At 60.7% G+C, this 27,397-nt stretch overlaps 1 protein-coding gene and 1 long non-coding RNA gene across 6 annotated transcripts; one reads left to right on the top strand and one right to left on the bottom strand.

Annotated features, from left to right (window-relative positions):
* Positions 1–367: 367 nt before the first annotated feature.
* On the top strand, positions 368–25,958 carry CELSR2 (cadherin EGF LAG seven-pass G-type receptor 2). Of its 4 annotated transcripts, none has more exons than XM_077120013.1 (34): positions 368–3,810; positions 8,252–8,899; positions 10,775–10,997; positions 11,434–11,549; positions 11,762–11,850; positions 12,291–12,448; positions 12,837–13,000; positions 13,205–13,330; positions 13,696–13,862; positions 14,124–14,411; positions 14,504–14,678; positions 14,920–15,061; positions 15,238–15,358; positions 16,318–16,501; positions 16,683–16,784; positions 17,518–17,612; positions 17,985–18,194; positions 18,782–18,965; positions 19,063–19,191; positions 19,279–19,459; positions 19,590–19,757; positions 19,860–19,986; positions 20,110–20,310; positions 20,635–20,809; positions 21,080–21,192; positions 21,314–21,393; positions 21,483–21,609; positions 21,727–21,849; positions 22,436–22,563; positions 22,806–22,894; positions 22,977–23,156; positions 23,295–23,465; positions 23,594–23,828; positions 24,249–25,958. In XM_077120013.1, the coding sequence occupies exons 1-34, from the start codon at positions 510–512 to the stop codon at positions 24,886–24,888; spliced, it is 9,360 nt and encodes a 3,119-aa protein (XP_076976128.1). In that variant the 5' UTR covers positions 368–509; the 3' UTR covers positions 24,889–25,958. The 4 variants fall into 4 exon arrangements, with proteins under 4 accessions (XP_076976128.1, XP_076976131.1, XP_076976130.1 ...); XM_077120015.1 differs by having other exon boundaries at positions 369–3,810; positions 24,581–24,696; XM_077120014.1 differs by having other exon boundaries at positions 369–3,810; positions 24,314–24,453.
* LOC143649912 (uncharacterized) lies at positions 8,447–10,088 on the bottom strand. Of its 2 annotated transcripts, none has more exons than XR_013159224.1 (3): positions 9,859–10,088; positions 9,415–9,482; positions 8,447–8,792 (listed from the first exon to the last, which is right to left on the bottom strand). It is a non-coding gene; the product is annotated as an uncharacterized LOC143649912 (long non-coding RNA). The 2 variants fall into 2 exon arrangements; XR_013159223.1 differs by having other exon boundaries at positions 8,447–8,657.
* Positions 25,959–27,397: the final 1,439 nt, after the last annotated feature.

The raw sequence follows: 27,397 nt of genomic DNA, 5'->3' as shown, positions 1-27,397 counted from the left end.
AGGGAGCGCGGGGCTGGGCCCGGGGCCGCGGCGACAGGCAACAGCCGCGGCGGGGACGCGGGGCGCGAGCGGGCGGAGCGGGGCCGTCGGCGGTGGCCGGGCCGGGGCCAGGGTCCGGGCGGGCAGCTCCGCGGGCGCAGGTAGGCGATCCCGCGGGGGCGGAGGGGGCGCCCGAGGCCCCACAGCCGGGCGGTCGCCTGGGCCGGGGGCGCCGCGGGGCCCGCGCACGCAGGTGGACAGAGCCGAGCGGGCAGGTGGAGACTCGGCGCCCGCCCGCGGTGGTCGTGGCGGCCCAGGCGCAGGCTCGGCTCCGGGAACAGCGGGAGCCCGGGCGCGTCGGACAGCGCAGTGCCGGGCCCGCCGAGCCGTTGAGGCGCAGGCCCCGCGGGGCGCAGGGGCGGCCCCCGGGGACCGGCGCCTTGGCCTGGGCATGAGGGGCGGCGGGGCCGGCAGGAGCCGGAGGAGGAGCCGCCACCGCCGTTGACCCGGCTGGCCGGGAGCTGGGAGAGATGCCGGGCCTGGCTGCCCGCGCCACCCTCCCAACACCACTGCCGCCGCTTCTGCTACTACTGCTGCTGCCGCCGCTACTGGGAGACCAAGTGGGGCCCTGTCGTTCCCTGGGGCCCGGGGGACGCGGCTCCTCTGGGGCCTGTGCCCCCGTGGGCTGGCTCTGTCCAGCCTCAGCCTCCAACCTCTGGCTGTACACCAGCCGCTGTAGGCCCACGGGGACCGAGCTTATTGGCCACCTGGTGCCCCATCACGATGGCCTGAGAATCTGGTGTCCAGAGTCCGGGACTCACATCCCCCTGCCGCCAGCCCCTGAAGGCTGCCCCTGGAGCTGCCATCTCGTAGGCATTGGAGGCCACATCTCCCCACAGGGCACGCTCACCCTGACCCACGAGCACCCTTGCTTAAAGGCCCCACGGCTGAGATGCCAATCCTGCAAGCTGGAGCAGGCCTCCCGGCGCGGAGCAGGAGAAAGGTCAGCAGAAGAGTCCATGGGTGGGCGTCGGAAAAGGAATGTGAATACAGCCCCGCAGTTCCAGCCCCCCAGCTACCAGGCCACGGTGCCTGAGAACCAGCCGGCAGGAACCCCCGTGGCTTCCCTGCGGGCCATAGACCCAGACGAAGGAGAAGCAGGACGGCTTGAGTACACCATGGATGCCCTCTTCGACAGCCGCTCCAACCACTTCTTCTCCCTGGACCCAACGACTGGTGCTGTCACCACAGCGGAGGAGCTGGATCGCGAGACCAAGAGTACTCACGTCTTCAGGGTCACGGCACAGGATCACGGGCTGCCCCGTCGCAGTGCCCTGGCCACGCTCACTATCCTGGTGACCGACACCAATGATCACGACCCTGTTTTTGAGCAGCAGGAGTACAAGGAGAGCCTCAGGGAGAACCTGGAGGTTGGCTACGAGGTCCTCACCGTCAGGGCCACCGATGGCGACGCCCCTCCCAACGCCAATATCGTGTACCGCCTGCTGGAGGGGCCCAGGGGCAGCCCCTCTGAGGTCTTTGAGATTGACCCTCGCTCTGGCGTGATCCGAACCCGCGGCCCGGTGGATCGGGAAGAGGTGGAATCCTACCAGCTGACGGTGGAGGCAAGTGACCAGGGTCGGGACCCGGGTCCGCGGAGCGCCACGGCCGCTGTTTTCCTGTCTGTGGAGGATGACAATGACAATGCCCCCCAGTTCAGTGAGAAGCGCTACGTGGTCCAGGTGCGGGAGGACGTGACCCCCGGGGCCCCGGTGCTTCGGGTCACGGCCTCAGACCGAGACAAGGGCAGCAACGCCCTGGTGCACTACAGCATTATGAGTGGCAATGCGCGGGGCCAGTTTTACCTGGATGCCCAGACGGGGGCTCTGGATGTGGTGAGCCCCCTTGACTACGAGACCACAAAGGAGTACACGCTGCGGGTGCGGGCACAGGATGGCGGCCGGCCCCCCCTCTCCAACGTCTCCGGCCTGGTGACGGTGCAGGTCCTGGATATCAATGACAACGCCCCCATCTTCGTCAGCACCCCTTTCCAGGCTACCGTCCTGGAGAGTGTCCCTTTAGGCTACCTGGTCCTGCACGTCCAGGCCATCGATGCCGACGCCGGCGACAACGCCCGCCTGGAATACCGCCTCGCTGGGGTCGGGCACGGCTTTCCCTTCACCATCAACAACAGCACAGGCTGGGTCTCCGTGGCTGCTGAGCTGGATCGGGAGGAGGTCGATTTTTACAGCTTCGGGGTAGAGGCCCGAGATCACGGCACCCCGGCGCTCAGCGCCTCGGCCAGTGTCAGCGTAACCATCCTGGATGTCAATGACAACAACCCGACCTTCACCCAACCAGAGTATGCAGTGCGCCTGAACGAGGACGCAGCCGTGGGCACCAGCGTGGTGACGGTGTCAGCCGTGGACCGCGATGCCCACAGCGTCATCACCTACCAGATCACCAGCGGCAACACCCGCAACCGCTTCTCCATCACCAGCCAGAGCGGTGGGGGGCTGATCTCCCTCGCCCTGCCGCTGGACTACAAGCTGGAGCGGCAGTATGTCCTGGCTGTCACTGCCTCCGACGGCACCCGGCAGGACACGGCACAGGTCGTGGTAAACGTCACCGACGCCAACACCCACCGCCCCGTCTTTCAGAGCTCCCACTACACGGTGAACGTTAACGAGGACCGGCCCGCGGGCACCACGGTGGCCCTGATCAGCGCCACGGACGAGGACACAGGTGAGAACGCCCGCATCACCTACTTCATGGAGGACAGCATCCCCCAGTTCCGCATTGACGCGGACACGGGGGCTGTCACCACCCAGGCCGAGCTGGACTACGAGGACCAGGTGTCGTACACCCTAGCCATCACCGCGCGGGACAATGGCATCCCCCAGAAGTCGGATACCACCTACCTGGAGATCCTGGTGAGTGACGTGAATGACAACGCCCCTCAGTTCCTGCGGGATGCCTACCAGGGCAGCGTCTACGAGGACGTGCCCCCCTTCACCAGCGTCCTGCAGATCTCAGCCACTGACCGCGACTCCGGCCTCAACGGCCGGGTCTTCTATACTTTCCAAGGGGGCGACGACGGAGACGGCGACTTTATCGTGGAGTCCACGTCGGGCATTGTGCGGACGCTGCGGAGGCTGGACCGTGAGAACGTGGCCCAGTACGCCTTGCGGGCGTATGCGGTGGACAAGGGGATGCCCCCCGCCCGCACGCCCATGGAAGTGACGGTCACCGTGTTGGACGTGAATGACAATCCGCCTGTTTTCGAGCAGGACGAGTTTGACGTGTTTGTGGAAGAGAACAGCCCCATCGGGCTGGCCGTGGCCCGAGTCACGGCCACGGACCCCGACGAAGGCACCAACGCCCAGATCATGTACCAGATTGTGGAGGGCAACATCCCCGAGGTCTTCCAGCTGGACATCTTCTCCGGGGAGCTGACCGCCCTGGTGGACTTAGACTACGAGGACCGGCCCGAGTACGTCCTGGTCATCCAGGCCACGTCTGCTCCCCTGGTGAGCCGGGCTACTGTCCACGTCCGCCTGCTTGACCGCAACGACAACCCACCGGTGCTGGGCAACTTTGAGATCCTTTTCAACAACTATGTCACCAACCGCTCGAGCAGCTTCCCTGGGGGTGCCATCGGCCGCGTGCCCGCCCATGACCCCGACGTCTCGGACAGCCTGACCTACAGCTTTGAGCGGGGAAATGAACTCAGCCTGGTCCTGCTCAATGCCTCCACGGGGGAGCTGAGGCTCAGCCGGGCCCTGGACAACAACCGGCCTCTGGAGGCCATCATGAGCGTGCTGGTGTCAGGTAAGGAAGGGCCCAGGTGGCACGGGGCGGAGCTGGCCTTGGGGGGAGGGCCTGGGCAGGCACTGGGGCTGGAGAGCCATCCAAGGAGGAACTGTGGACCCACCTCTCTGCCCGGTGCCTGGCACAGAGGTTGAGGGAGCAAGAACCAGCTTGGGAAAAAGCCCCAGGAATCCTGGCGGCTGGGACAGGCCCCACCTGCCGCCCCAGGCTAGGCTGGGCGGCTTTGGTTGGCTGCCCCCCTGCCTACCAGCCTGTGACGTGGTGGGGGAAGTGTGCTGAGGCTGCCCTGGCGAGGGCTGCCAAGAACTGTGGAAAAAGGCGGGTGGAAGACTGGGGGCCAGGGAGCTGGGGGAGGGGTAGAGAGGACGGTGGCGGAGAAGGGGCAAGCCCGGGGCCCCTTCACAGCAGGTCGGGATATTCCTGTGATCTCATCCAGCCTCTCCACAGAGCTGATGCCCCTGGGGGCACGGGGCTGCCTCCGAGGGGTCAAGACCCCTTCTCCCTCCTGGCTTGAGCTACAGACTGGCTGACCAGGACTTTGTCTAGCGCATTCTTTTCCCTCCAGGCAGAAAGGGCCTGGCCTGGCTCCCCCCTCCAGAGCTCCTGCAGGAAATGAGGCTAGAGCTTATTGTCTCTGTCCAAACAGACCCCACTGTCAGAGATCCTGGGCCTTTCGGGGTCCGGCTTGGGGGAGGGGCTGCAGAGAAGCCACAGCAGGCCGAGGCCTCCTGGACCCCCTGGCCACCCCATGGGCTCTTCTTCTGCTTGTGACCAACCCAGGCTCAGGGAATGAGGTGTCGGGACAGGGTTGGGTCAGGGGACTGCTGGGCTCTGATGGCAGAGACCCTAAGGCACCTGATCAGAAAGCAGAGTCACAGCGCGTGGGAGCCTGGCCAGGGCCCAGGCTGGGGCATTCCTGCTGCTTGGCCAAGCGCTCAGCCTGCAGACTCCCTGGACTTGGGGGAGGACTTGGGGGAGATGAGCCCGGGGTGGGGGGCAGGCTGTCTTCTGTCGATGGGGAGTGAAGAGACGGGTGAGGAGGGGACAAGACTCAGGGAGCTAAGACTCTTCCCCAAACCTGGGGACATTCGGGAACCTCCTGATGGGCCCATTATTAGCCACACCCCGCGGAGGTGGGGTGGGTCAGGCTTCCCCTCTCCAGCCAGGTGGGGCTCAGCCTCCAGACACCTCAGGGAAGGGAGCCGGGCAGGCCTAACCCACCTCCAGGGAGTCTGGGCTGGCCTCTGGGCCTGCAGGGGAGTGAGAGGCACATCCCCACCCCTCAGGGGGCCCCTGGAGCTAGGGAGCCTGAGCTTTTAGGTACTGTGGACAAAGCTCTGTGCCTCTTGATGCCTCAGTTTCCTCCCTGGGAGAAGGAAGTGGGAGACTGGATTTCCTGTATTCAACATCCTGATCCATGCCATGGGTCGTGAGGTGGTGAGACAGGGGTGGAAAAGAAAGGCTTGTCCCTCTTGTCCTCCACCCCAAGCCTGCTGTAGGCAAGTATAGCAGGACACTGGGGGAATGGGGCAGAGGAGGGCCCCTTCCCAGCCTTTGGTTCCCTACCAGGACAGAGCCCAGATCTTGGTTCCCTTAGAACGGAGGGTAAGGCTAAGGGCAGCTCTGAATGCCACTGCAGCCACTTTGGCCTTAGACCCACCCTCTCCCCAGGCCCTGACCCTTGGAGGCAATCACCATGGCAACCCCAAAGTTTAGGGAGGCTGGAGCAAGAGGACCTGACTCCCACTGCCCCTTTGTTTTCCTTCTCTTATTCTTTGTCTTGCCTTTCTTTCAGGCCCCTGCTGCATTGCCTCTCTCTGTTGCCCTCTCTCCCATCTCCCGTGTGTGGCTCTCTCCTCCTCACCCACTTTCTCCATCACTGGCTCTTTTCTTGGGCCTTTGTCTTCCCTTGTGTGGCCTCTGTGTTTTTGCTTCTGTCATCTCCCTCTCTTATTCCCTGTTGCTAGCAGCTGCCCTAGCTTGGGCCGGATGGCTCTCCTGGAGCCTGAATCCTCCCTGCCTCTTTCTTCCCCTGCTGGGACACTCCTGCCCGTGGCCTGCTGGCCCACCAGAGAGGCAGATCCTCTCCAAGCCTACAGCATCCACTGGCACATCTGCCAGTGGAAGAGGGCTGGAGTTGGATTCGGCCACAGCCTGGGACCTGGCACTTCTCTAGGCTTTGGGCGCAAGGGGTATTTCCTGACCAGGAGGACAACTTAGGTAACGTACCTCCCACCCTGTTCCCACTGCTGCGTTTATACCTGATGGGTGACACAGATCAAGGCAGAGGAGAGGGGCAAAGAGAAAGGAGACAGCAGTAAGCTGATTGCTGGGGAGGGGGGACCATAGCAGAGGGGCAGGTGGCCACAGATGGTGGACCAGATGGGAAGCAACAGACACGCTGAGTGAGGGGCGCAGACGGGGCCTGAGAGTCTGGAGGGGAACATAGAAAGGAGTGTTTGTTCTCAGAGCTGAAGGGTGGTGAGGTTTTTCTTGATCACTGGTCTTGACTGCCCCTTCCCCACCCCACCCCATCCCAGTGAGGCAGGGGCATGTGTGTGGAGTCGGGGGCTTCTTTCAGCCAGAGGAGAATATCCCATCGAGGAATCATTTGGCAGATGCACCACATATACAAGAGCCCTGTGCCAGCCCTGTACCTGAGTGCAGGGGATTCTGAAAGGGGGAGGAAAGTAGAGCCTGAGGGTATAAATCTGGGCTCCTTCCTGGAATAGGTGAGTTTAGGGCAGATTAGAAGATCAGGAGGGTTGTGGGCTAATGTCTTGGGGGAACAGATCGGAAGAAAGAGCCTGTGCAGTGGCTGTGAGGCAAGAGCAGGAGGAGCAAAAGCAGGTGATGACAAGCAGGTTTGCTGGTGAAAGCGGGCAGGCCAGGACAGTCTCAAGTGGTGAGGCTGGAGAGCAGGTGGGCAGTGAGCTGAGGACGTGACTGAGATGGGTGTCTGTCTTCACCCTTCCCAGGTGCAACTGAGCCGTTGGGTATCAGCCACCTTGAGTAGATACCAGATAGAAGCAAAATTCATTCCCAGATTCCTTGTTCTCTTATTCCCACCGCACCCTAGAAATCCCAACTCCTGCCCCATTCCTGCTAGAGAGTCCTTTTTTAATATCTAATCGGGGCCCCTGCAGCTGAGTTTTAAAGACTATTACTTCATTATGGAGACTTAATAGACCCTCATCAACATCTTAGTGTTTACTGAACACCTACTATGTGTATGGCATTTTAGTAAATAAAAATATGAATTTCCTCTCTAGCCCTCCCAAGTCATTTCCCTTTCTCCTTGACTCCCAGTGTTCATTCTTGGGGTGAATAAAATCCATTGCCGTGTGGATGTGCATTCAGGTGTGTGTGGCATTTCTGAGCTTAGATGTTGAGTATGGGTGTGTGGGCGGAGTGAGACACCAGCAAGTATGTGTTAATACTTAGCTGCTTATAAGTGAGTGTGTGGCCCTGGGGGGTGTAACAGGCATTCAAGTGTAACACGGACAGCCAGAGAGCGTGGGTGAGGAGTCACTAGAGGCCCTAGGGCCAAGGGAGAGGTCAGCCCAGTGGGGCTCTGGGGTTTCTAGGTGGAGAGCTGCCCCGGCCTTTCCATCTCTGGCCCCAGTTCCTTCCCGCCTTGTCCCCCAACTAGACCTAACTCTAGCATCAGGGCAGTGGGTGGTGCTGCCACCAGGTAAGGTGGCTCGGCTGGATTTCCTGGGGTGGGGCTCCCCCGGCTTCCCTCAGCAGCCGCGTGAGCTGGGCGGGAGGAATGCTTTGTGTGCGGTGTTGCCATGGGGATAGTGGGCCTGCGCCCAAGCAGCCATGGGGCTCAGTAGGAGGGATCTGCGTGGCCCACTGACCCAGTTACCCCACCCTATATCCCCCACCCGCACTCCCAGCCACAGCGGGTTGGAGGAGTGCACAGCTAGGGTCAGGGTTGTGGAAGTGGTGGGGTGGGGTGGGGTGGAGGGAGGATGACTTCTGAGGGTCTTCCATGGAACTCTGACCCTGTAAGGAGGTAAGAAAAAGACCAAAGAGGGTTCCTGGGCCGGGAATCCCTCAGTTTGGTATAAGGGAGCAGGACCCAGGCTCGGACAGGGAAAGGCGCACAGACATTAAAAGGTGTGCCAGGGCTCATGACAGAAGATTTTGGAAAAGTATGTAAAGAGAACTGAAAGTTTAGTCTCCTTCAGCGTTTACAGGGGTTGAAACCTCAAGGAATGACTCTGCCCATAGGTATCATCCTTCATTTGGCACCTTCGTGCCAATCGGGAAAGGGAGCCCAGTTTGGCCAGCAGGGCCACAGTGGGCAGGCTGGCTTTCAGCCCCCACCGGCGCCCTCCTGCAGGAACACCGGGGTGATCCTGTGGGCCCACCCCAGGCCCTGGCCCGAGCAGCCCCGCCCCGCTCGACCCTGATGCGACTTGCCTCTCTGCAGACGGCGTGCACAGCGTGACGGCCCAGTGCGCGCTGCGCGTCACCATCATCACCGACGAGATGCTCACGCACAGCATCACACTGCGCCTGGAAGACATGTCCCCTGAGCGCTTCCTGTCACCGCTGCTGGGTCTCTTCATCCAGGCCGTGGCGGCCACGCTGGCCACACCCCCGGACCACGTGGTGGTCTTCAACGTGCAGCGCGACACCGACGCCCCCGGCGGCCGCATCCTCAACGTGAGCCTGTCGGTGGGCCAGCCGGCGGGGCCTGGGGGCGGGCCGCCTTTCCTGCCCTCTGAGGACCTGCAGGAGCGCCTCTACCTCAACCGCAGCCTGCTGACGGCCATCTCCGCGCAGCGCGTGCTGCCCTTCGACGACAACATCTGCCTGCGCGAGCCCTGCGAGAACTACATGCGCTGCGTGTCGGTGCTGCGCTTCGACTCGTCCGCGCCCTTCATCGCCTCCTCCTCTGTGCTCTTCCGGCCCATCCACCCCGTCGGGGGCCTGCGCTGCCGCTGCCCGCCCGGCTTCACCGGCGACTACTGCGAGACCGAGGTGGACCTCTGCTACTCGCGGCCCTGCGGCCTCCACGGGCGCTGTCGCAGCCGCGAGGGCGGCTACACCTGCCTCTGCCGCGACGGCTACACCGGTGAGCCAAGGGAGGGAGACTTGTTGCGGGGGCCCAGTGATAAATATAAATAAACCCAAGTGCGGGAAGTTGTGGAGCAATCAGAGCAGGACTTCCACTCCCCACTCCCTACACGCGCACACACACACACACACACACATACACACCTGCTCAGCATAACTGAGAGGTCAGGGTTAGCCCTGGAGGCAGACTGCTTGGATTTATAGCCCAGCTTTGCTACTTAGTAGCTGTGTGACCTTGGGCAAGTTACTTAACCTCTCTGTGCTTCAGTGTATTAAAAAGGAGATAATGAACCTACTTACCCCCTAGGGTGTTTGTGAGGATAAATTTAATTAATTTAATACATGAAGAGAGCTGGCCTGTGGAAAGTGCTGGCTCTGATTTAAGGGCACACTGAGATTAGGTGATTAGCTCCAGGTCTCCTCTCAGTTTGATTAGCTCCAGGTCTGCTCTGAGTTTGCTTTGAGGTGAGACTGGGCCTAGAACTCAGTCTCTTCCACTGCTGGCCAAGTTACCTGTCTGAGCAGCAGCAGGTCCTTTTCTGTCCAAGCACTGAGGGGAAGTCACAGAAGAGCTGGGAAAACTGGAGGGGTTTGGTTGAGGGATTAGATCGAGTATTCCAGAAGGCCCTCGGCAGAATGGGTCCTGGCCAGGAGACCTCCCTGGTGGCCTGTGACCTGGGGTCATTACACGCAGGTTTCCTGTCCCTAGCCTCTCCCTGGGACACTCCTGCCTCTGCTCTGTGCTTCTGACCCCTCCCTGCAGTCTCCTGTTTCTCGGGACATCCCTTTCTCCTCTCCCTCATGAACCCTTGCCAGATGCCTTAAGCCTTGCTTCCTCTCCTCCAAAGCCATGTCACTGGCTCTGCCAGCACTGGGGACAAGATAGGCAGGCAATCCATGTCTGAGGTAGGCGGCCCCCACTGCCTTCCTGGCTGCATCTTTCTGCCCATAACTTGCCTGACTTGACTTTTCTCTGCTGATGCTGTGGGTGGAAGGAGGGTGCGTGTGGGCTTGGGGGATGGGAAAGGGAGAGGGAGTCTTTGTCCAGGAGGATGGGGAAGAGGGGTTTAGAGAAGGCGAACAACAGTTTCCATGGAAACAAGAGCCAGTCACTAGGCACAGGAGCCGAGAACCTATCTCTAGAATCTGGGAACAGTGAGGAAGCGAAAGGGGTGGATTTTCCTATCTGATGCCACTGAAATTTTCAGCCCCTCCATTAAATCCTAGGCCACTCCCAGGACTTAGTCCGCACTTCTTGAAGTTTCTTCCAAGTACACAGATGTCCTTAGTCTGAGTCCTAGGGCTTATAAGTCTTTTGTGGGAATCCCCTGCCCCATTCCTAGGGGGATCCCCAGCTTCCTTCCCCCCCACCCCTCCCCAATAACTCGGACACCCACACAGAAGCCCGGTCTCATCCCCAGGGAGGAAAACCAATCTCGGTGCCTAACAGGGACAGAAGCACCAAAGGGAAGGAGGGCTGGCCGCAGCTGTCCTGCTGTCCTGTGGGCCCTTCCCCTCCATGTGCATCCAGCCCTGCAGGAGCCAGAGCATCCCCAGGCTTGCTCAGAAGCCACAGCACCGAAGGCTATTCGGATCAGGGCCAGTGGTCATGAGGCTCAAGCAGGGCTATGGAAGGGACCGGGAGCTTAGAGAGAATGCACAAAGGAGCAGTGCTTGGGATACCAGGAAAGGGCAGGGCTGTGGCTTCGTAGAGCTCAGAGGAGATGAACATGTGAGGGACAGTGGGGCTTGGGAGAATTTGGGAATATTGTGGGGTCACAGGAGTCCCTGGGAGGTATCAAGGGGGGAGAGATGGCCCCAGTTCCCCTTCCACTGCTCAGGTACCTGATACCCCACCTCTGCCCTTGCCCAGGTGAGCACTGTGAGGTGAGTGCCCGCTCAGGCCGTTGCACCCCGGGTGTCTGCAAGAACGGGGGCACCTGTGTTAACCTTCTGGTGGGTGGCTTCAAGTGCGACTGCCTGTCCGGAGACTTCGAGAAGCCCTACTGCCAGGTGACCACGCGCAGCTTCCCTGCCCGCTCCTTCATCACCTTCCGGGGCCTGCGCCAGCGCTTCCACTTCACCCTGGCCCTCTCGTGAGTGGCTGGGACTGGCTGAGCACTGGGCGGTGGGGGCAGGGCACACAGTGGGAACCTGCAGTGCCCCCTGCTCTGCCAACAAGGTGAGGGTCAGGCAGAGGTGGTTAAGCCCAGAAAGGGCTCAGAACAAGTTGGTGGCAGAGCTGGGTCTGCACTCGGAGTTGCCTGCAAACTTGGCAGCAGACCTTCAGTGCCCACCAGTGTCTGCTGCCCACTTTCCCCCAGAACTCTCAGGGGTGGGGAGCCAGGATGCCAGGGTTCCAGTTTGGACTTATCTTCCACACTCTAGCCCCATGGCCCACAGCCTTGGCAAGGGTGCCAGCTCTTTGGAGAGTTGTGGATGGATTGGGTGCTGGTTAGGTGGCTGGGGTGCCAGCATCCAGGTAGGCACCGCATTCCCTGCCTCCACCCCCCCACCTCCACTCCTGATCAGGTTTGCTACGAAGGAGCGCGACGGGCTGCTGTTGTACAACGGGCGCTTCAACGAGAGGCATGACTTCGTGGCCCTTGAGGTGATTCAGGAGCAGATCCAGCTCACCTTCTCTGCAGGTGAGCCAGTCACTGCCTGTCCGGGCCCATGTCCCCAAGGCTCCGTGTCTCTCAGCCCCTGACCGCTTGTCCCAGCCACACACTTTGCCAGTCAAACCTGGGCCCAGCCCCAGACACGAGTGCACATCTTCCCCCGCCCGCCCCCCCCCCCCCCCCCGCATCCCATTCCCAGCGCTCGTCTGGTCTCCCAGCTCACCTGGTCCCTTCCCCAGGGGAGTCAACCACCACAGTGTCCCCATTCGTGCCCGGAGGCGTCAGTGATGGCCAGTGGCACACGGTGCAGCTGAAGTACTACAATAAGGTGGGTGTGGGAGGCGGACAGGGGAGTTTGAGGGTCCTGCTCTTGGCTCAGGTGCAGCCCGCACACTCAGCCGTGGGTGCTGCTGCCTCCAGAGGGGCGGGCGTGCCAGTTCAGGCTGAGGGAGGGGAGGCCGTGGGGAGTTGCCTCCTCTGGGGCATTCCCATCCCACCGGGCCGTGCTGGGTGCTCCCTGCTCCATGAAGTGGGCAGCAGACACGGCTGGACCTTGAGAGTAGCTAGCTGAGCACTGAGTCATATAGGCACACTTGGTGTGTACGTGGGTGTGCACAGTGTGTGTGTAAGTGCACGCAAAGGCATACCTGTGAGTAAATGTATACAGAGTACAGCACAGGGGTGTGCTGGTGTGTCTCTGTGTCTGGCCCCTGAACCAAGTGGGCTCTCTGCCCACTCTTTCCTTTCTCTGCTCATCCCTGTCCACAGCCATTGTTGGGCCAGACGGGGCTCCCCCAGGGCCCATCGGAGCAGAAGGTGGCTGTGGTAACTGTGGATGGCTGTGACACAGGGGTGGCCCTGCGCTTCGGAGCTGTGCTGGGCAACTACTCCTGTGCTGCTCAGGGCACCCAGGGCGGCAGCAAGAAGTGAGCAGGGGAGAGGCCGGGGGGTGGGGCACAGTACAGGCCCAGGCAGGGAGGGTAGGTGCAGAGCGTGGGCTTTAGGGGACTTGGGGGTGGGGACCAAGCCAAATGGGGTCCTTCCCTCCTGTTTCTTCCCTTAACCCCTCTCTGCTCAGGCTCTGGGGAAGGCAAGATCAGGGAATTAGAGCAAGGCCGGGCGGGGCAGACTGGGGAGGTGGCAGGTATGAGAAGGGAGCAGCTTCAGGCTGGGGGCATCCCCCTTCCCCTCACGTTGCTCTCAGGGTCCCTTGGAAGGGTCTTCTCTCTGGCCTGGTGGGCAGGTGGCGGGGAGAGGGAAGGACAGGAAGCTCCTGCCCCCTCCCTCTTGCCGCCACCGCTTTTGCTCCCCTAGGTCTCTGGACCTGACGGGGCCGCTGCTGCTGGGTGGGGTGCCTGACCTGCCAGAGAGCTTCCCCGTCCGCACCCGCCACTTTGTGGGCTGCATGAGGAACCTCCAGGTGGACAGCCGGCACGTGGACATGGCCGACTTCATCGCCAACAACGGCACCCTGCGGGGTACGGGGGCCGGGGGTCGGGGTGAGGCTGGGCCCCCGTGCGAACAGCAGAGGCCATGCTTGGTGTGGGAACACCAGCACGTTTGTGTGTGTGTGTGTGTGTGTGTGTGTGTGGTGTCTCACAACTCCCTCCAGCCATAGTCACAGGTTTTCTGTTTGGAGCTCTGGCCTGGGGTCACTAATACGCCCCTTCCCTCCATTCCAGGCTGCCCGGCCAAGAGGAACGTGTGTGACAGCAGCACGTGCCACAACGGGGGCACCTGTGTGAACCAGTGGAATGCGTTCAGCTGCGAGTGCCCCCTGGGCTTCGGGGGCAAGAGCTGTGCCCAAGGTAGGAGGGGCCAGCGTCAGGGGCCGAGACCCGGGGGCAGGGCTGGGAGCACGGGCAGGGTCAGGGCAGGCACTGGGCAGGGTCTGCCGGGCCTGGATGTGGGTGGAAAAGCGTGTTGGTGCAGAGCCCTGAGAGGGTGGCATGGGAGACAAAGGGCCCAGTTAGAGGCAGGCCTGGGCACAGCGTGGGGTGGGAGCAGGGCAGGTAAGTGCCCTGGAGGGTGGGGCCGGCCAGGGGAGAGAAAGGGGTGCTGGCAGGGGCAGAGCCCTCCCTCTCCTGGACCCACCCTCATGGGGCATCTCGAGGCCTCCTGCGGCAGGTGGTTGCTCCGTCCCTCCAGCGCCTCCCTTTCTCTCCCTCCCCAGAAATGGCCAACCCTCAGCGCTTTCTGGGCAGCAGTCTGGTCGCCTGGCACGGCCTCTCACTGCCCATCTCCCAGCCCTGGCACCTCAGCCTCATGTTCCGCACGCGCCAGGCCGACGGCATCCTGCTGCAGGCTGTCACCAGGGGGCGCAGCACCATCACCCTGCAGGTGGGCCCCTGGCCTGCTGTAGCCTCCTGGGGCTGCACGGGGAGATGGCTGGACTAGGTCTTTCCTGGGACTGAGCCGGTGGCTGGCTCCATTTGGTTGGTCGGTGCTGCCATCTGTTGGGGTCTGAGGGAAATAATACTCTTCCTCTCTGTGGCCACAGTTGGGCAGCAGGGTGGTGGTCCAGGAAGGGGGGATGGCGGGTTGGCAGAAGAACAGACCAAGGCGGGCTGTTGAGCCTCTTTTCTTTTCCCCTGGTTCCAGCTGCGGGAGGGCCACGTGGTGCTGAGCTTGGAGGGCACAGGGCTCCAGGCCTCATCCCTCCGGCTGGAGCCAGGCCGGGCCAATGACGGTGACTGGCACCATGCACAGCTGGCACTGGGAGCCAGCGGGGGCCCTGGCCATGCCATCCTGTCCTTCGACTATGGGCAGCAGCAGGCAGAGGGCAACCTGGGCCCCCGGCTGCACGGGCTGCACCTCAGCAACATCACGGTGGGGGGCGTGCCCGGGCCAGCCGGCGGCGTGGCCCGAGGCTTCCGGGGCTGTCTGCAGGTGAGCATGTGAACCCGGCCCTCCCAGCCCCCGCCCCCCACCACTCGGAGGACCGCTCCACTGAGGGCCGGCACTGCCCTTGTCACCCCCAGGGTGTGCGGGTAAGTGAGACACCCGAGGGTGGTAGCAGTCTGGACCCCAGCCGCGGAGAAAGCATCAACGTGGAGCCAGGCTGCAGCTTGCCAGACCCCTGCGACTCAAACCCGTGTCCTGCCAACAGCTATTGCAGCGATGACTGGGACAGCTATTCCTGCAGCTGTGATCCAGGTGTGCTGGGCACCCAGGGAAATGAGGGGGCAGGTTATGGGGTGTCTGGGGTCTTACTCTGGCTCTGCTTTGTGACCTGGGATCACTCACATCACCTCTCTGAGCCTTAGTTTCCTACACTGCGAAGCCTTAGCCAGCTGGCAGGATGCTCAGAGCGGATAATAGTGGACAAAGGTGGGTTTGAAGGGAGACGTTGCCAGGGGAGGCTGGGAATTGAGCTTTTCTGGTCCTTCTGGTCCAGGTTACTATGGCGACAACTGTACTAACGTGTGTGACCTGAACCCTTGTGAGCACCAGTCTGTGTGTACCCGTAAGCCCAGTGCCCCCCACGGCTATACCTGCGAGTGTCCCCCAAATTACCTTGGGCCATACTGTGAGACCAGGTGAGTGGACCAGGGCAAATGGGCAGCAGGTCACGGTGGCCACTGCCTCCCTCTGCCGTGTCCTTCAGAGCCCCGAGAGCCTGGCCAAGTCACAGCCATGGTCATAGGGGCCACCACTGGCTCCACCAAGCAGGAGCGACAGAGGAGCTCACGCCTGTCCGGACCTCTCTCTGCAGGATTGACCAGCCTTGCCCCCGCGGCTGGTGGGGACACCCCATGTGCGGCCCATGCAACTGTGACGTCAGCAAAGGCTTTGACCCAGACTGCAACAAGACAAGTGGCGAGTGCCACTGCAAGGTGACTGCCCCCACCCAGGCTCTACAGCGGCTGTCCAGGCCTCTGCTCTCCACCCTGGGATGAGCCTTTGCTCTAGCAGGGAGAGGGTTTGTCCTTGTGTGTCTGGGGCGAGGTGGGGACCACTGAGCTTTGGGCCAGCTGTACCAGTCGTTTGTAGCCTGTTTTTAATTTTTAAAAAAATGCAATTTTATTAAGATATTTTCACTCACCATTCAAACCATCCAAAGCATACAGTCACTGGCCCCCAGTGCCATCATGTAGCTGTGTGTCCATCATCATGATCAATTTTGGAACATTTTCATCATTCCAGAAAATAAATAGAAATAAAAAAGAAAACCCAAATCCTCACATACTCCTTATCCCCCCTACTATTGGCCCCTAATATCAGTGTGGCATATTTATTACTGTTGATGAAAGAATAGTAAATATTACTATGAACTATAGTCCATAGCATGCAATAGATACTATTTTCCCATGTACTCCTCTATTATCAACTCCGTATAATGGTGCCATACATTTATTCTAGTTCATGAAAGAACTTTTTAATATTTGTACAGTTAACCATAGACATTATCCACTACAGGATTCACTGTGTGATATATATGCATGTTTCGACCTCCAACCTTCCTTCTCACGACGTGCATGACTCTCAACTTCCCCTTTCCGCCCCACTTACATACCATTCAGCCCTGTTCGTTATCCTCCAATAACGTGCTCCCCTCACCTTCTCATTTCCGAATGTTTACTTCAACCTAGTCAAACATTCTACACAGATTAAGCAACTGTATAGCCTGTTTTGATTGGCTTGGCATCTCATCTGTGGGTTAAATTTCAAACCATTACCATTTGTTAAATATTTTGAATACTGCTGGGGGCACTCGAGGTCCAGGTGCCTCTCTCTCTGGAGGAGCCACAGCTGTACGGACCCCAGTGACACCCTCACTCCCTCATCCGCACAGGAGAACCACTACCGCCCCCCCGGCAGCCCCACCTGCCTCCTGTGCGACTGCTACCCCACAGGCTCTCTGTCCCGAGTCTGTGACCCTGAGGATGGCCAGTGTCCCTGCAAGCCGGGCGTCATTGGACGGCAGTGTGACCGCTGTGACAACCCTTTTGCTGAGGTCACCACCAATGGCTGTGAAGGTGGGGCTCCCGGGAGGGGGGTGGCCCTCCCTGCTCTGTGCCAGGTCCAGGGAGGCCTGAGGATGCTGAGGGTGGGTTGTGGGGGGCGGGGAGGGGGGACCTGGGCAAAGGGAGGCTGCAAAAAAAAAAAAAAAAAAGTGGGAAGTCTGCTCCTGGGTGACCCATGTCCTCTTCCCTGCAGTGAACTACGACAGCTGCCCGCGGGCAATCGAGGCTGGCATCTGGTGGCCCCGTACCCGCTTTGGGCTGCCCGCTGCAGCCCCCTGTCCCAGAGGCTCCTTTGGTAGGTGCTGCAGGCCTCAAATGTGATATTTAGGGCTTGGCTGAGAGGGAGGAGGCACCCACCATCAGCGGGCAAGGGCAGGAAGCCCCTGATGGCCGTCCTGGGGCTCCTGCTTTCTGACCTCCAGGACCTGAATACCCTCTTGCCTGTCCTGCCTTGGCTCACTGTTCCCCTTTGCCCAAGGTTGCCCAGGGGTGCCTGCATCTTGGACTCTTAACAAAAATGCTAAAAATGCTGCAATGTGCCTGTCCCAGGACTGGTCCTAGGAGTTCAGAGATAACTCACCCAGGTCACTGTCTTCAGCTAGCTCTATAATACACCCCTAGAAAGACAATCTGGGGAGTGAAGGGTGTTGGGTGTTGTTATGGGGGCCCAACCCTGGGTTAGGGGTCTTGCTGGTCCTTGGATTGGTTATGAGCAGACCCTAGGGACAGTGAGTGGCACAAGAGCATGAGTGGAGGCTGGTGAGGGGGTCAGTCATATGTGGGAGCTAAGAGGGCGGTGCCATGTTACCAGAGCCCTAGTTTGGTCTGCTCATGCAGGGATTTGGCCTTTGGTGTTTCACATACACACAGGTGTCTTTCTGTTTTCACCTGGGCTACAGGAGGTCAGGGCCCTGGTTTGCTCTCCCTGGCTCTGGCCCATGAGTTGCTGCCCCCCAGCAGTCTTTCTCAGCCAGGCCTCGGGGGCTTCTTGGGTTTCCCCCATGCCAGCCCTCTTGACTTTCCCCCAGGGACTGCTGTGCGCCACTGCGACGAGCACAGGGGCTGGCTCCCCCCAAACCTCTTCAACTGCACTTCAGTCACCTTCTCAGAGCTGAAGGGCTTTGTAAGTGAACTTCCTCACCTCCATCTACTCTGTCCTCTTTTTTCCCCGGAGTCTCATGTGCCTGCCCCTCCCCCAGCCTTAAGAATTCCAGCCCCTCTCCGTCTGTGTCAAGGGGCTGGGAGGAATCAATAACTCAGCCCTGTGTGGGGCCTGGGCACAGGGGCTGGCTGGGCTGGGAAGCTCTTACTCAGAGAGTGTCCTAGGAGGAAAGGTTAGAAATAGAGCGTCTGATGACAGCAGTGGGCCGTGCAATGCGGGCCATTTCTCCACTTGCCTGAGGCCCTTTCATTCCAGAATCCCACTTCTGCCCTGCGGGCACCTCATTCCTGCCCTCCTGCCCTGACCCCTCTCTGGCTGGCCCCCATGTCTTAGGCTGAGCGGCTGCAGCGGAACGAGTCGGGCCTGGACTCGGGGCGCTCCCAGCGGCTGGCCTTGCTTCTGCGCAACGCCACGCAGCACACAGCCGGCTATTTTGGCAGCGACGTCAAGGTGGCCTACCAGCTGGCCACGCGGCTGCTGGCCCATGAGAGCGCCCAGCGGGGCTTCGGGCTGTCTGCCACGCAGGACGTACACTTCACCGAGGTGGGCGTTGGAGGAGACAGGGCTGGCTACTCAGGTGGGGGTCACGGAGAGCAAGCCTGGCCCGGAGAACCTGGGGTGCAGAGTAGGGGGAACTCCCAACCTGCACCTTATGGGAGCGCTCTCAGCTGGGCTGTGGCCTCCATGAGATCACGCATGCCATGGCACACACACGGGTAATTTAGAGCACCTCTTCCCCACCCTTTTCATATCAAAGCGCAGATAGAAAAGCATCATTACTGTATTGGGGCACAGTCTGACCAGGCTTCTCTGAGCAGAAGCCCTGCCCAACTGTATCAAGGGATTGGAAGGAATCATTATCTCCATTCATCTGTATGGGACCCAGACACAGAGGCCGAAAAGCTTTGATTTAGAGAGTGTCCCTGGAGGAAAGGTTAGAGAGAGAGAGAAAGAGCGTCCTGTGGTGAGCCGTGCAATGCAAGGGGGCTTCCCAGTGGAGGCAGAGGTGGGCACTGCAGGGGGGTGGGGAGGGAGCCAGGGGCTGGTCTGTTCCCAGGCTGGGGCTTGGTGGTGGCGATGAGACAGTGGGGGGCTGTGGCCGCATCCCACCATGGCCGTGCCCACCCCAGAATCTGCTGCGCGTGGGCAGTGCCCTTCTGGACGCGGCCAACAAGCGGCACTGGGAGCTGATCCAGCAGACGGAGGGCGGCACTGCCTGGCTGCTGCAGCACTACGAGGCCTACGCCAGCGCCCTGGCCCAGAACATGCGGCACACCTACCTAAGCCCCTTCACCATCATCACACCCAACATCGGTGAGGCCGGGCGCTGGGGCTGGGGAGGGTGGGAGGGAGTTGTGGAGCCCCCGGGGCCCGGCCACCTCACCCAGGGCCTGCCGTCCCTCCTCCCTAGTCATCTCGGTTGTGCGCTTAGACAAGGGGAGCTTCGCTGGGGCTAAGCTGCCCCGCTATGAGGCGCTGCGGGGAGAGCGGCCCCCGGACCTTGAGACAACGGTCATCCTGCCTGAGTCTGTCTTCAGAGGTCAGTGGTGGCCAGGGGGCTGGTCGAGGGCCGGGGACGTCCCGGGCAGGGAGGACCCGGCTGAGGGTGCCTGTGTTCCCCTCCCAGAGGCGCCCCCCGCGCTCAGGCCTGCAGGCCCCGGAGACGCCCAGGAGCCGGAGGAGTTGGCGCGGCGGCAGCGGCGCCACCCGGAGCTGAGCCAGGGGGAGGCCGTGGCCAGTGTCATCATCTACCGCACCCTGGCTGGGCTGCTGCCCCATAACTATGACCCGGACAAGCGCAGCCTGCGGTGAGCAGCTGGGAAAGCAAGCCGGGTGGGTGGGGGGCAGGTCAGGCGGGCGAGTGCTGGGGAATGGCGTGGGGCCAGGGGCCAGGGTTGCCATGGTGACGGTGGGCCGCGCCCCCCCCCACACCTCCAGAGTTCCCAAACGCCCGGTCATTAACACACCCGTGGTGAGCATCAGCGTCCATGACGACGAGGAGCTTCTGCCGCGCGCCCTGGACAAGCCGGTCACAGTACAGTTCCGGCTGCTGGAGACGGAGGAGCGGACCAAGCCCATCTGCGTCTTCTGGAACCATTCGATCCTGTGAGCCTGCGCTGCCCGTCCCCACCAAGGCTTTGGGTTGCAAGCCCCGGCCCCCGGGCTCCACACCCTCCCGTCTCCCTGACCCCCGCCTTTCTGACTCAGGGTCAGCGGGACCGGCGGCTGGTCAGCCCGAGGCTGTGAGGTCGTCTTCCGCAACGAGAGCCATGTCAGCTGCCAGTGCAACCACATGACGAGCTTCGCCGTGCTCATGGACGTGTCCCGGCGGGAGGTGGGGCCCGCCGGGGGCAGCCGCGGAGCTGCAGGGGGCAGGGAGGGGGGTTCCTGGGCACTGGGCTGGGTGCAGGGACCCTGTCCTTACTGACTCACACGGGGCCCGTCTCCCACCTGGCAGAATGGGGAGATCCTGCCGCTGAGGACGCTGACGTACGTGGCCCTAGGAGTCACCTTGGCCACCCTGCTGCTCACCTTCCTGTTCCTCACGGCCCTGCGTGCCCTGCGTTCCAACCAGCATGGCATCCGACGGAACCTGACGGCCGCCCTGGGCCTGGCCCAGCTGGTCTTCCTCCTGGGCATCAACCAGGCCGACCTCCCTGTAAGGTGCCCCTCCCCTCCCAGGGACCTCCCCAGCTTCCAGCTCTCTCGGGTTCCTTTGTGATTCCTGTTCCAGCCCCACACTCTCAGTCCCTGCTCCTGCAGCATTAACAGAGAAAGCCCAGCTGAGAGCCTGGCACACGGTTTTCTCTTTTCTGGCTCCCCCTTGATTCCCCAGTACCTTAGCAATACCTCCTCCTGGCCCAGACTTCCCCCAAAGTCCCTTCCGACCACCGCCCAGACCGCCTTCACCCACCTGCCCTGAAGTAGAGCCTAGGGTCTGAGTGTATCCCGGTCACTGACCTGGAGTGGCCTGGGCCCTCAGTTTGCTTGCACAGTCATTGCCATCCTGCTGCACTTCTTGTACCTCTGCACCTTTTCTTGGGCTCTGCTGGAGGCCTTGCACCTGTACCGGGCGCTCACTGAGGTGCGCGACGTCAACGCAGGCCCCATGCGCTTCTACTACATGCTGGGCTGGGGCGTGCCCGCCTTCATCACAGGTATCTGCACCCGGTTCTGGGCTTGGGGCTTTTCATCCCTAGGCCCCAGGCCATTTTCTTCATGGTATCCCTCCAAGTTAGCCCAGGCCCCGAGGCCCAGCCCCAGCCCCCGGGGCAGGTCCCCCATCCCGGGGAGGACAGCAGGGACCAAGGGTGGGCTGAGCCCTCCTCCAGGCTCCTTGCCTGGGCCCTGGGAGCCCGCCTGGCTGCAGCTCTGATTCCTGAGCCCCTGACCACCCCCTTCCCGTGCTGTTGTCTCGGTACTCACAGGTCTGGCTGTGGGCCTGGATCCTGAGGGCTACGGGAACCCTGACTTCTGCTGGCTCTCCATCTATGATACACTCATCTGGAGTTTCGCCGGCCCCGTGGCCTTCTCTGTCTCGGTAGGTGCTGGGAAGAACCTCTATAGGAACAGCTGGGGCCACTGAGCTTCCTGGTGTGGGGGGAAGCTGCCTGTCCCCTGATGATGTCCCCCCACCCCTGTCCCTTCCCTGCTCTGCCCAGATGAGCGTCTTCCTGTACATCCTGGCGGCCCGGGCCTCCTGTGCAGCCCAGCGGCAAGGCTTTGAGAAGAAAGGCCCTGTGTGAGCATAGGGTGTGGGTGCCCAAGCGGTGGGTGGGCAGCAGTGTGGGAGGCCCTGTGGCCGTGCTCACGGCCTGCGACTCTTCCCAGCTCAGGTCTGCAGCCCTCCTTCGCTGTGCTCCTGCTGCTGAGTGCCGCCTGGCTGCTGGCACTGCTATCTGTCAACAGCGACACCCTCCTCTTCCACTACCTCTTTGCAGCCTGCAATTGCATCCAGGTACCTGACCCAGCTGGGGCAGGAGGGACCCATGCCCGGTGGGACACCCCATGGAGACGGGAAGGAAAACCTGGCTCTGGGGTGTCCGAGTAACTGTTACTGCCTTTCCCCTTTCAGGGCCCCTTCATCTTCCTCTCCTACGTGGTGCTTAGCAAGGAGGTCCGGAGAGCGCTCAAGCTTGCCTGCAGCCGCAAGCCCAGCCCCGACCCCGCTTTGACCACCAAGTCTACCTTGACCTCGGTGAGGGGCTGGAGGTGTCTCAGTCTCCGGAAGGGAAGAGGCAGGAGGCCTACGGAGCATGTCCTCTGTACTTCTTGCCTCACTTTCGCGCTTCCTTTTCCCCACCTCTACATCCCTTACTAGAAGTAGGAAGGGTGGTGAAATGATATGAGTGGTCTGGGAAGAAGGGGATGGTGGGGGTGGGGGAGACTTTGACTCAGGGGAGAGGAGGTGGGACTTGGAAGGGTGTGGTGAGGAAGTGGCAGAAGCAATAGTGCGTTGCCAGCACCTGAGAATCCTTTGTGAATTTTGGTAAATTTGCTGTATCTCCTAGGATGCTATCAGGAGACAGTTCCTGCTATCATCTTTTACGAAGCCCCACCGGGGTACTGGGGGGGAGGGGCACAGGGCGGGCACACCTGTAGCAGAGTGAGGACCCCTGCCAGGCCCTGATGGGGGGCAGGGCAGCAGAGATGAGGGGCCGCCCTGTTTCAGAACTGGGCCTGTGGGAGGTGGAGCTTAGGGCACTTACCAGCCTGGGGCCGCCTCTCCCTGCTCCCCACCCTGGCCTCTCCCCAACTCACTGACCTTTCTGTTCCCTGCCTAGTCCTACAACTGCCCCAGCCCCTATGCCGATGGGCGGCTGTACCAGCCCTACGGAGACTCTGCAGGCTCTCTGCACAGCGCCAGCCGCTCCGGCAAGAGTCAGCCCAGCTACATCCCCTTCTTGCTGAGGTGAGCCCTGGAGGGGGGAGGAGAGAGGAAGGGGAGTGCGGGGGGAGGACACTGCAGGCCAGATCCAGACCAGACAGCCATGGGATCCGTTAGTGCACACAGTGCTGACACAGGCGGCAGCTGGAATTAGAAGCAGCGAGGGGCACAGGGCATGAACTGGGAATCCCAAGGGAGGGAAGAGAATAAACGGGACTCTGGGCAAGGGCCAAGCTGACCGCTCTGGCATGGTCTTGTCTTCTTAGGGAGGAGTCCACGCTGAGCCCTGGCCAAGGGCCCCCTGGCTTGGGGGACCCGGGCGGCCTGTTCTTGGAAGGTCAAGAGCCGCAGCATGGTGAGGGCGGGGCAGCTGCCGGGCTTCGGGGAGGGTGGGCGGAGGTGGGCGGCCTGGCTGTGAGCTCTCCCCAACCTCCCAGGTCCTGACTCGGACTCTGACAGTGACCTGTCCCTGGAGGATGACCAGAGTGGTTCCTACGCCTCTACCCACTCTTCAGACAGCGAGGAGGAGGAGGAGGCAGCCTTCCCCGGAGAGCCGGGCTGGGACAGCCTGTTGGGACCTGGGGCCGAGAGACTGCCCCTGCACAGTACCCCCAAGGGTGGGCCAGCACCGGGGCTGTGGCCTTCAGGGGGTGGTGGAGGGACAAGGGTCTGGGACTCTGGGGAAGCAGGAAATAGGTGGTGACTCTCCCAGCGGTCCCTCTTCGCTCAGCCCCATCTACTTCCTTTCCCACCAGATGGGGTCCCAGGGTCTGGGAAGGCCCCCTGGCCAGGAGACTTTGGTGCCATAGCAAAGGAGACCGGTGGCAGCGGGGCCCCTGAGGAGCGGCCTTGGGAGAACGGAGATGCCCTCTCTCGGGAGGGGTCCCTGGGCCCCCTTCCAGGCCCTTTGGCCCAACCTCACAAAGGTGAGCACCTCCCCCACCTGCCATGCTCCCCCTGGTCTGCTCCCTCACTGCTCCCGCCACCCTGTGTGTGGCCGTGGGCTCTCCGGACCCTGCCTGTGCCTCATGGCGCCTGCCCTCCTGGCCCGCAGGCATCCTCAAGAAGAAGTGTCTGCCCACCATCAGTGAGAAGAGCAGCCTGCTGCGGCTGCCCCTGGAGCAGGGCACTGGGTCTTCCCGGGGCTCCTCAGCCAGTGAGGGCAGCCGGGGCGGACCCCCTCCCCGCCCCCCTCCCAGGCAGAGCCTCCAGGAGCAGCTGAACGGGGTCATGCCCATCGCCATGAGCATCAAGGCGGGCACGGTGGATGAGGACTCTTCAGGCTCCGAGTGAGTGTGGCTGGGAGGGCGGGACATGCTGCAGCCTCCGCGGACCCCTGGCTGGGCCCTGAGCTGCCTCCCCAGGCCCCTCTCCCCTGGGCTGTGCTGGCCCGAGGACACATGGGCAGCACGTGGTCAGCTGTCCGACTGCAACGTGCCCACTGGGCCCTGGGGAGGTCTGCCCTGTCTCTGGGCTCCGGACATGCTGACCCAGCAGAGGGCACAGCGAGGGAAGCCGGGGAGCTGGGCTGGCTTTTCTGCTTCCTTCTTCTGGTGAAAGCTTCTCACTGTCCTCTTGACTCCACTAACCTTCTGTCTGCCTTTTCTGTCACCTTCCTTTTCTGCCTCTCCAGATTTCTCTTCTTTAACTTCCTGCATTAACCCTGGGCCGTGGTTCCTCCACCCTGAGGCTCCCCTTACCTTTCCCAGCTGCACTCATGCCCCACTCCTGTCTTGTGCTTTATCCTGCCCCCGCTCCCCACCGCCTGCCACAGCCGCGACGAAACGTCTATCTGAGGAGCCCGGGCCCCGCCAGGAGGGGCTCCTGCCCCACCTAAGGCCATCTAGTGCCAACACCCCCCCCCCCCAGCTACCCTCCCTCACTGCACTTTGGACCCCTGGGGCCAACATCTCCAAGACAAAGTTTTTCAGAAAAGAGGAAAAAAAAAAAAAAGAATTTAAAAAAGGATCTCCACTCTTCATGACTTCAGGGATTCATTTTTTTATATGCTGGAAACTGATTCCCCTTTCCCTTCCCAAAGAGGATAGGACCTCCCAGGATGCTTCCCAACCTCTCCTCAGTTTCCCATCTGCTGTGCCTCTGGGAGGAGAGGGACTCTCGAGGGGCCTGCCCTCATTTGCCATCACCAAAAGGAAAGGACAAAGCCACATGCACCCGGGGTGTCGACCCCTGCGGGCTGCACCCGGGCAGGCCTCAGTCTGGCGAGGGGTCGGGGGCAAAGGGCAGGCCTCACCCCCGCCCGTACTGCCGCCCCCAGCAACTGCAAAAGCCCTGTCCGGCGAGGGGGTAGAAGGACTCAGCGCCCCCAGACCCCCAAATGCTGCATGAACACATTGTGAGGGGAGCCTGTGCCCCCACGTGGGGGCGGGCCCACCCCAGCCCTTCTCCTTCTCCTGGACTCTGGCCACGTGCTGCAGCCCAGGCGTTTGCTCAGTTTGCTGACCTAAAAGTGCTTCATCTTTCCTGCCCGCCCCGCGCGCGCGCGCACGTGGGGAAGGCCAGTCATGTGTTAAATTGCGCTTCTTTGCTGTTGGGCCGGTGGGATCGGGAGGTGGGATCGGGAGTAACTGCAGAGTCGGTCCAGCCGCCCCGAGTGGTCCCAAGCACAGGTTTCACGTCTGGGTTCTGGTTTCCACTCCCTTCCCCACGCCCCCCAAATCAGACAAACTCCACTTTGTCTGACCTGCTGTGGCCTCTGAGATATGTTCTATTTTTAACCCGTTATTGGAATTGGCTCTCTTCTTCAAAGGACCAGGTCTGTTCCTCTGTCTCCCCCATCCCCTCCCCCCACCCTGCGAAGAGAGAGTTAATATATATATTTTTTTATTTATTTGCTTTTTTGTGTTGGGATGGGTTTGCGCCCTGTCCCGGGGGTCTGATGCGGCCGTCACCGTTGGGTGTGAACCCGGCAGCCCTGACTTGGGAGCCCAATGCCATCCCCCTGGAGCCAGGCTGCCTCCCCGCCCCCCTCTCTCCTCCACCCATCCTCAGTTTTGCCAACTGCTATTTATTTGAGTCACCATTACTTCTAAGCATGCGTTCCAGACCTGTCACAGACTTTCCTTCTGGAGCAGGTGGCTAAAAAAGAGGCTGTGGGCGGAAACAGTGTTCCTGTTTCTCAGTGTAAAGCTGGTCTCTGGCTTTTCTGCCATGGATCACCCCCTCCCCTGCCCTTTCCCTTCAACAATTCCTGCAAAGGGTTAAAAATTTAAGTGGCTTTTACTACTGAAGACTTGATTTAAACATTACAAAGATGCTGGATGCTAACTTGATACTAACCACCAGATTGTACAGTTTGATTGTTACTGTAAATATGGTAGGGTTTTGTTGTTTTGTTTCTGTTTTTGTTTTCATCTATCCATACTACTGAATGAATAAACTAGTTCTGTGCGGGTCAAGCACCGTTGTCGTGTGCTTCCGTGTGGCGCCACGTCCTCCCAGAGGGAGGAGGCCTGGTCTCTGGAAAACAAAAGAAAGAGCCAGGGCCGCAGAGGGCCTGGTGGTCAGGGAGACTCCAACACCAACTGGCCATTGAGCTGGTGCCTCTCCAGCGACCCCAGCAGGCCCCCACGCCCTGGCGGTTCCAAGGACGTGGCAGCCAGTGGGAAGGTGGTGTGCTTGGGCAACTGCATGGAACAGGCCAGATTCCCAACCCAGCCCCTTAGGGACAGGTTTCCTGGGGGCATAATTCAGGAGACAGGGAGGGCTGTGGGGCTACTGGGAATTCAAGGGTGCTCAGCGACTGGGTACTTCCCAAAGCCACTTTCCTGGCTGTTTTTTGTGGGGTTTTTTCCCCCCACATTGGGAAATGAAGCAGCTCCTCATACCGTAGCTAACTGTGTGCTCTGTAGCCTTACTTCTGTTCCCAAATTATGAGTTTTTCAAATGTCTGTTCCACATACTAGATAGGGGGTTAAAATGGGGCAACACAGGTTAAGTGATTAAGAACACAAACCCCAGGACCAGACTGAGTGACTTACTCTCTGTGAACCTTAGTTTCTCTGCCTACAAAATGAGAATAACAGCATCCGCCTAATTGAGCTTTTATGAGGATTAAATGAGTTAACATGTGCAAAGTGCTTAGAACAGTTCATGATGCATAGTGAGAGGCCAATAAACACTGGCTTCTCTTGTTGCTAGGGTAGGGGGTGGAGATAGAGAAAAAATAGAAAGCCAGGCCAGAAGGGAAGGAAGGAAGCCGGCAGCTGAACCAGAAAGACAGGTAGGCCTCCTCCCCCGCTGGCACTGCCTCCTGAACGCGCAGCTAAAACAGGTTTGGAGTGGGAGGGGAGCAGGGAGGCAAACCAAATGCAAGACAACCAAGACCAAGGGAACATGCCATGTCCTCTCCAGCCACCAGGTGGCAACAGCAGATGGATCCATTGCTTGCTTTGCCTCTACCCACACCCAGCCCACACCTATGGGTCACCTGCAGGCCAAGCCTCAGTGGTCCCGGGCTTACCAATCCTCCACTGTTCCTTTAGGGCCGGAAGTCATTAAAAGGCCCTGCTCACTAGTCACTGGCATGGGACACAGCCAGGAAACTCAGGTGAGGTTTTCTTGCTTTATGCCAAACTTCTCCAGAAGCGAATAACGCAGTGTCTTTTGCTACATCCACCCCCCTGCACCACCAAGATTCCAGAGGCTGTAAGAATTGCTGTGAGATGAGGCTTAGGAAAAGGTGAATGTCGAGGCACTCTCATTGTAATATAGGTGAAGGTAATAAATGAATCTTAAGATCAGCCATAAAAAGAAGAAACTGCAGGGCCCCTGGCCCTGCCCATGCCTGACTAGGATACTGTAGGCATAAGGCATAGGGTGGGGGAGCACTGGCTGG

This window comes from Tamandua tetradactyla, chromosome 11, assembly GCF_023851605.1.
Source record: "Tamandua tetradactyla isolate mTamTet1 chromosome 11, mTamTet1.pri, whole genome shotgun sequence".
NCBI lineage: Eukaryota > Metazoa > Chordata > Mammalia > Pilosa > Myrmecophagidae > Tamandua > Tamandua tetradactyla.
The sequence above is the reverse complement of the archived record's forward strand: the minus strand, read 5'-3'. Positions and strand labels throughout refer to the sequence as shown.

Excerpts from the sequence above, each read along its gene's own strand:
- CELSR2 (XM_077120013.1), top strand. The coding sequence starts at position 510 with ATGCCGGGCCTGGCTGCCCGCGCCACCCTCCCAACACCACTGCCGCCG. Across the intron at positions 14,412-14,503 it reads GCTTCCGGGGCTGTCTGCAG|GGTGTGCGGGTAAGTGAGAC; the intron begins GTGAGCATGTGA and ends TGTCACCCCCAG. Across the intron at positions 23,829-24,248 it reads GAGGACTCTTCAGGCTCCGA|CTGCACTCATGCCCCACTCC; the intron begins GTGAGTGTGGCT and ends TACCTTTCCCAG.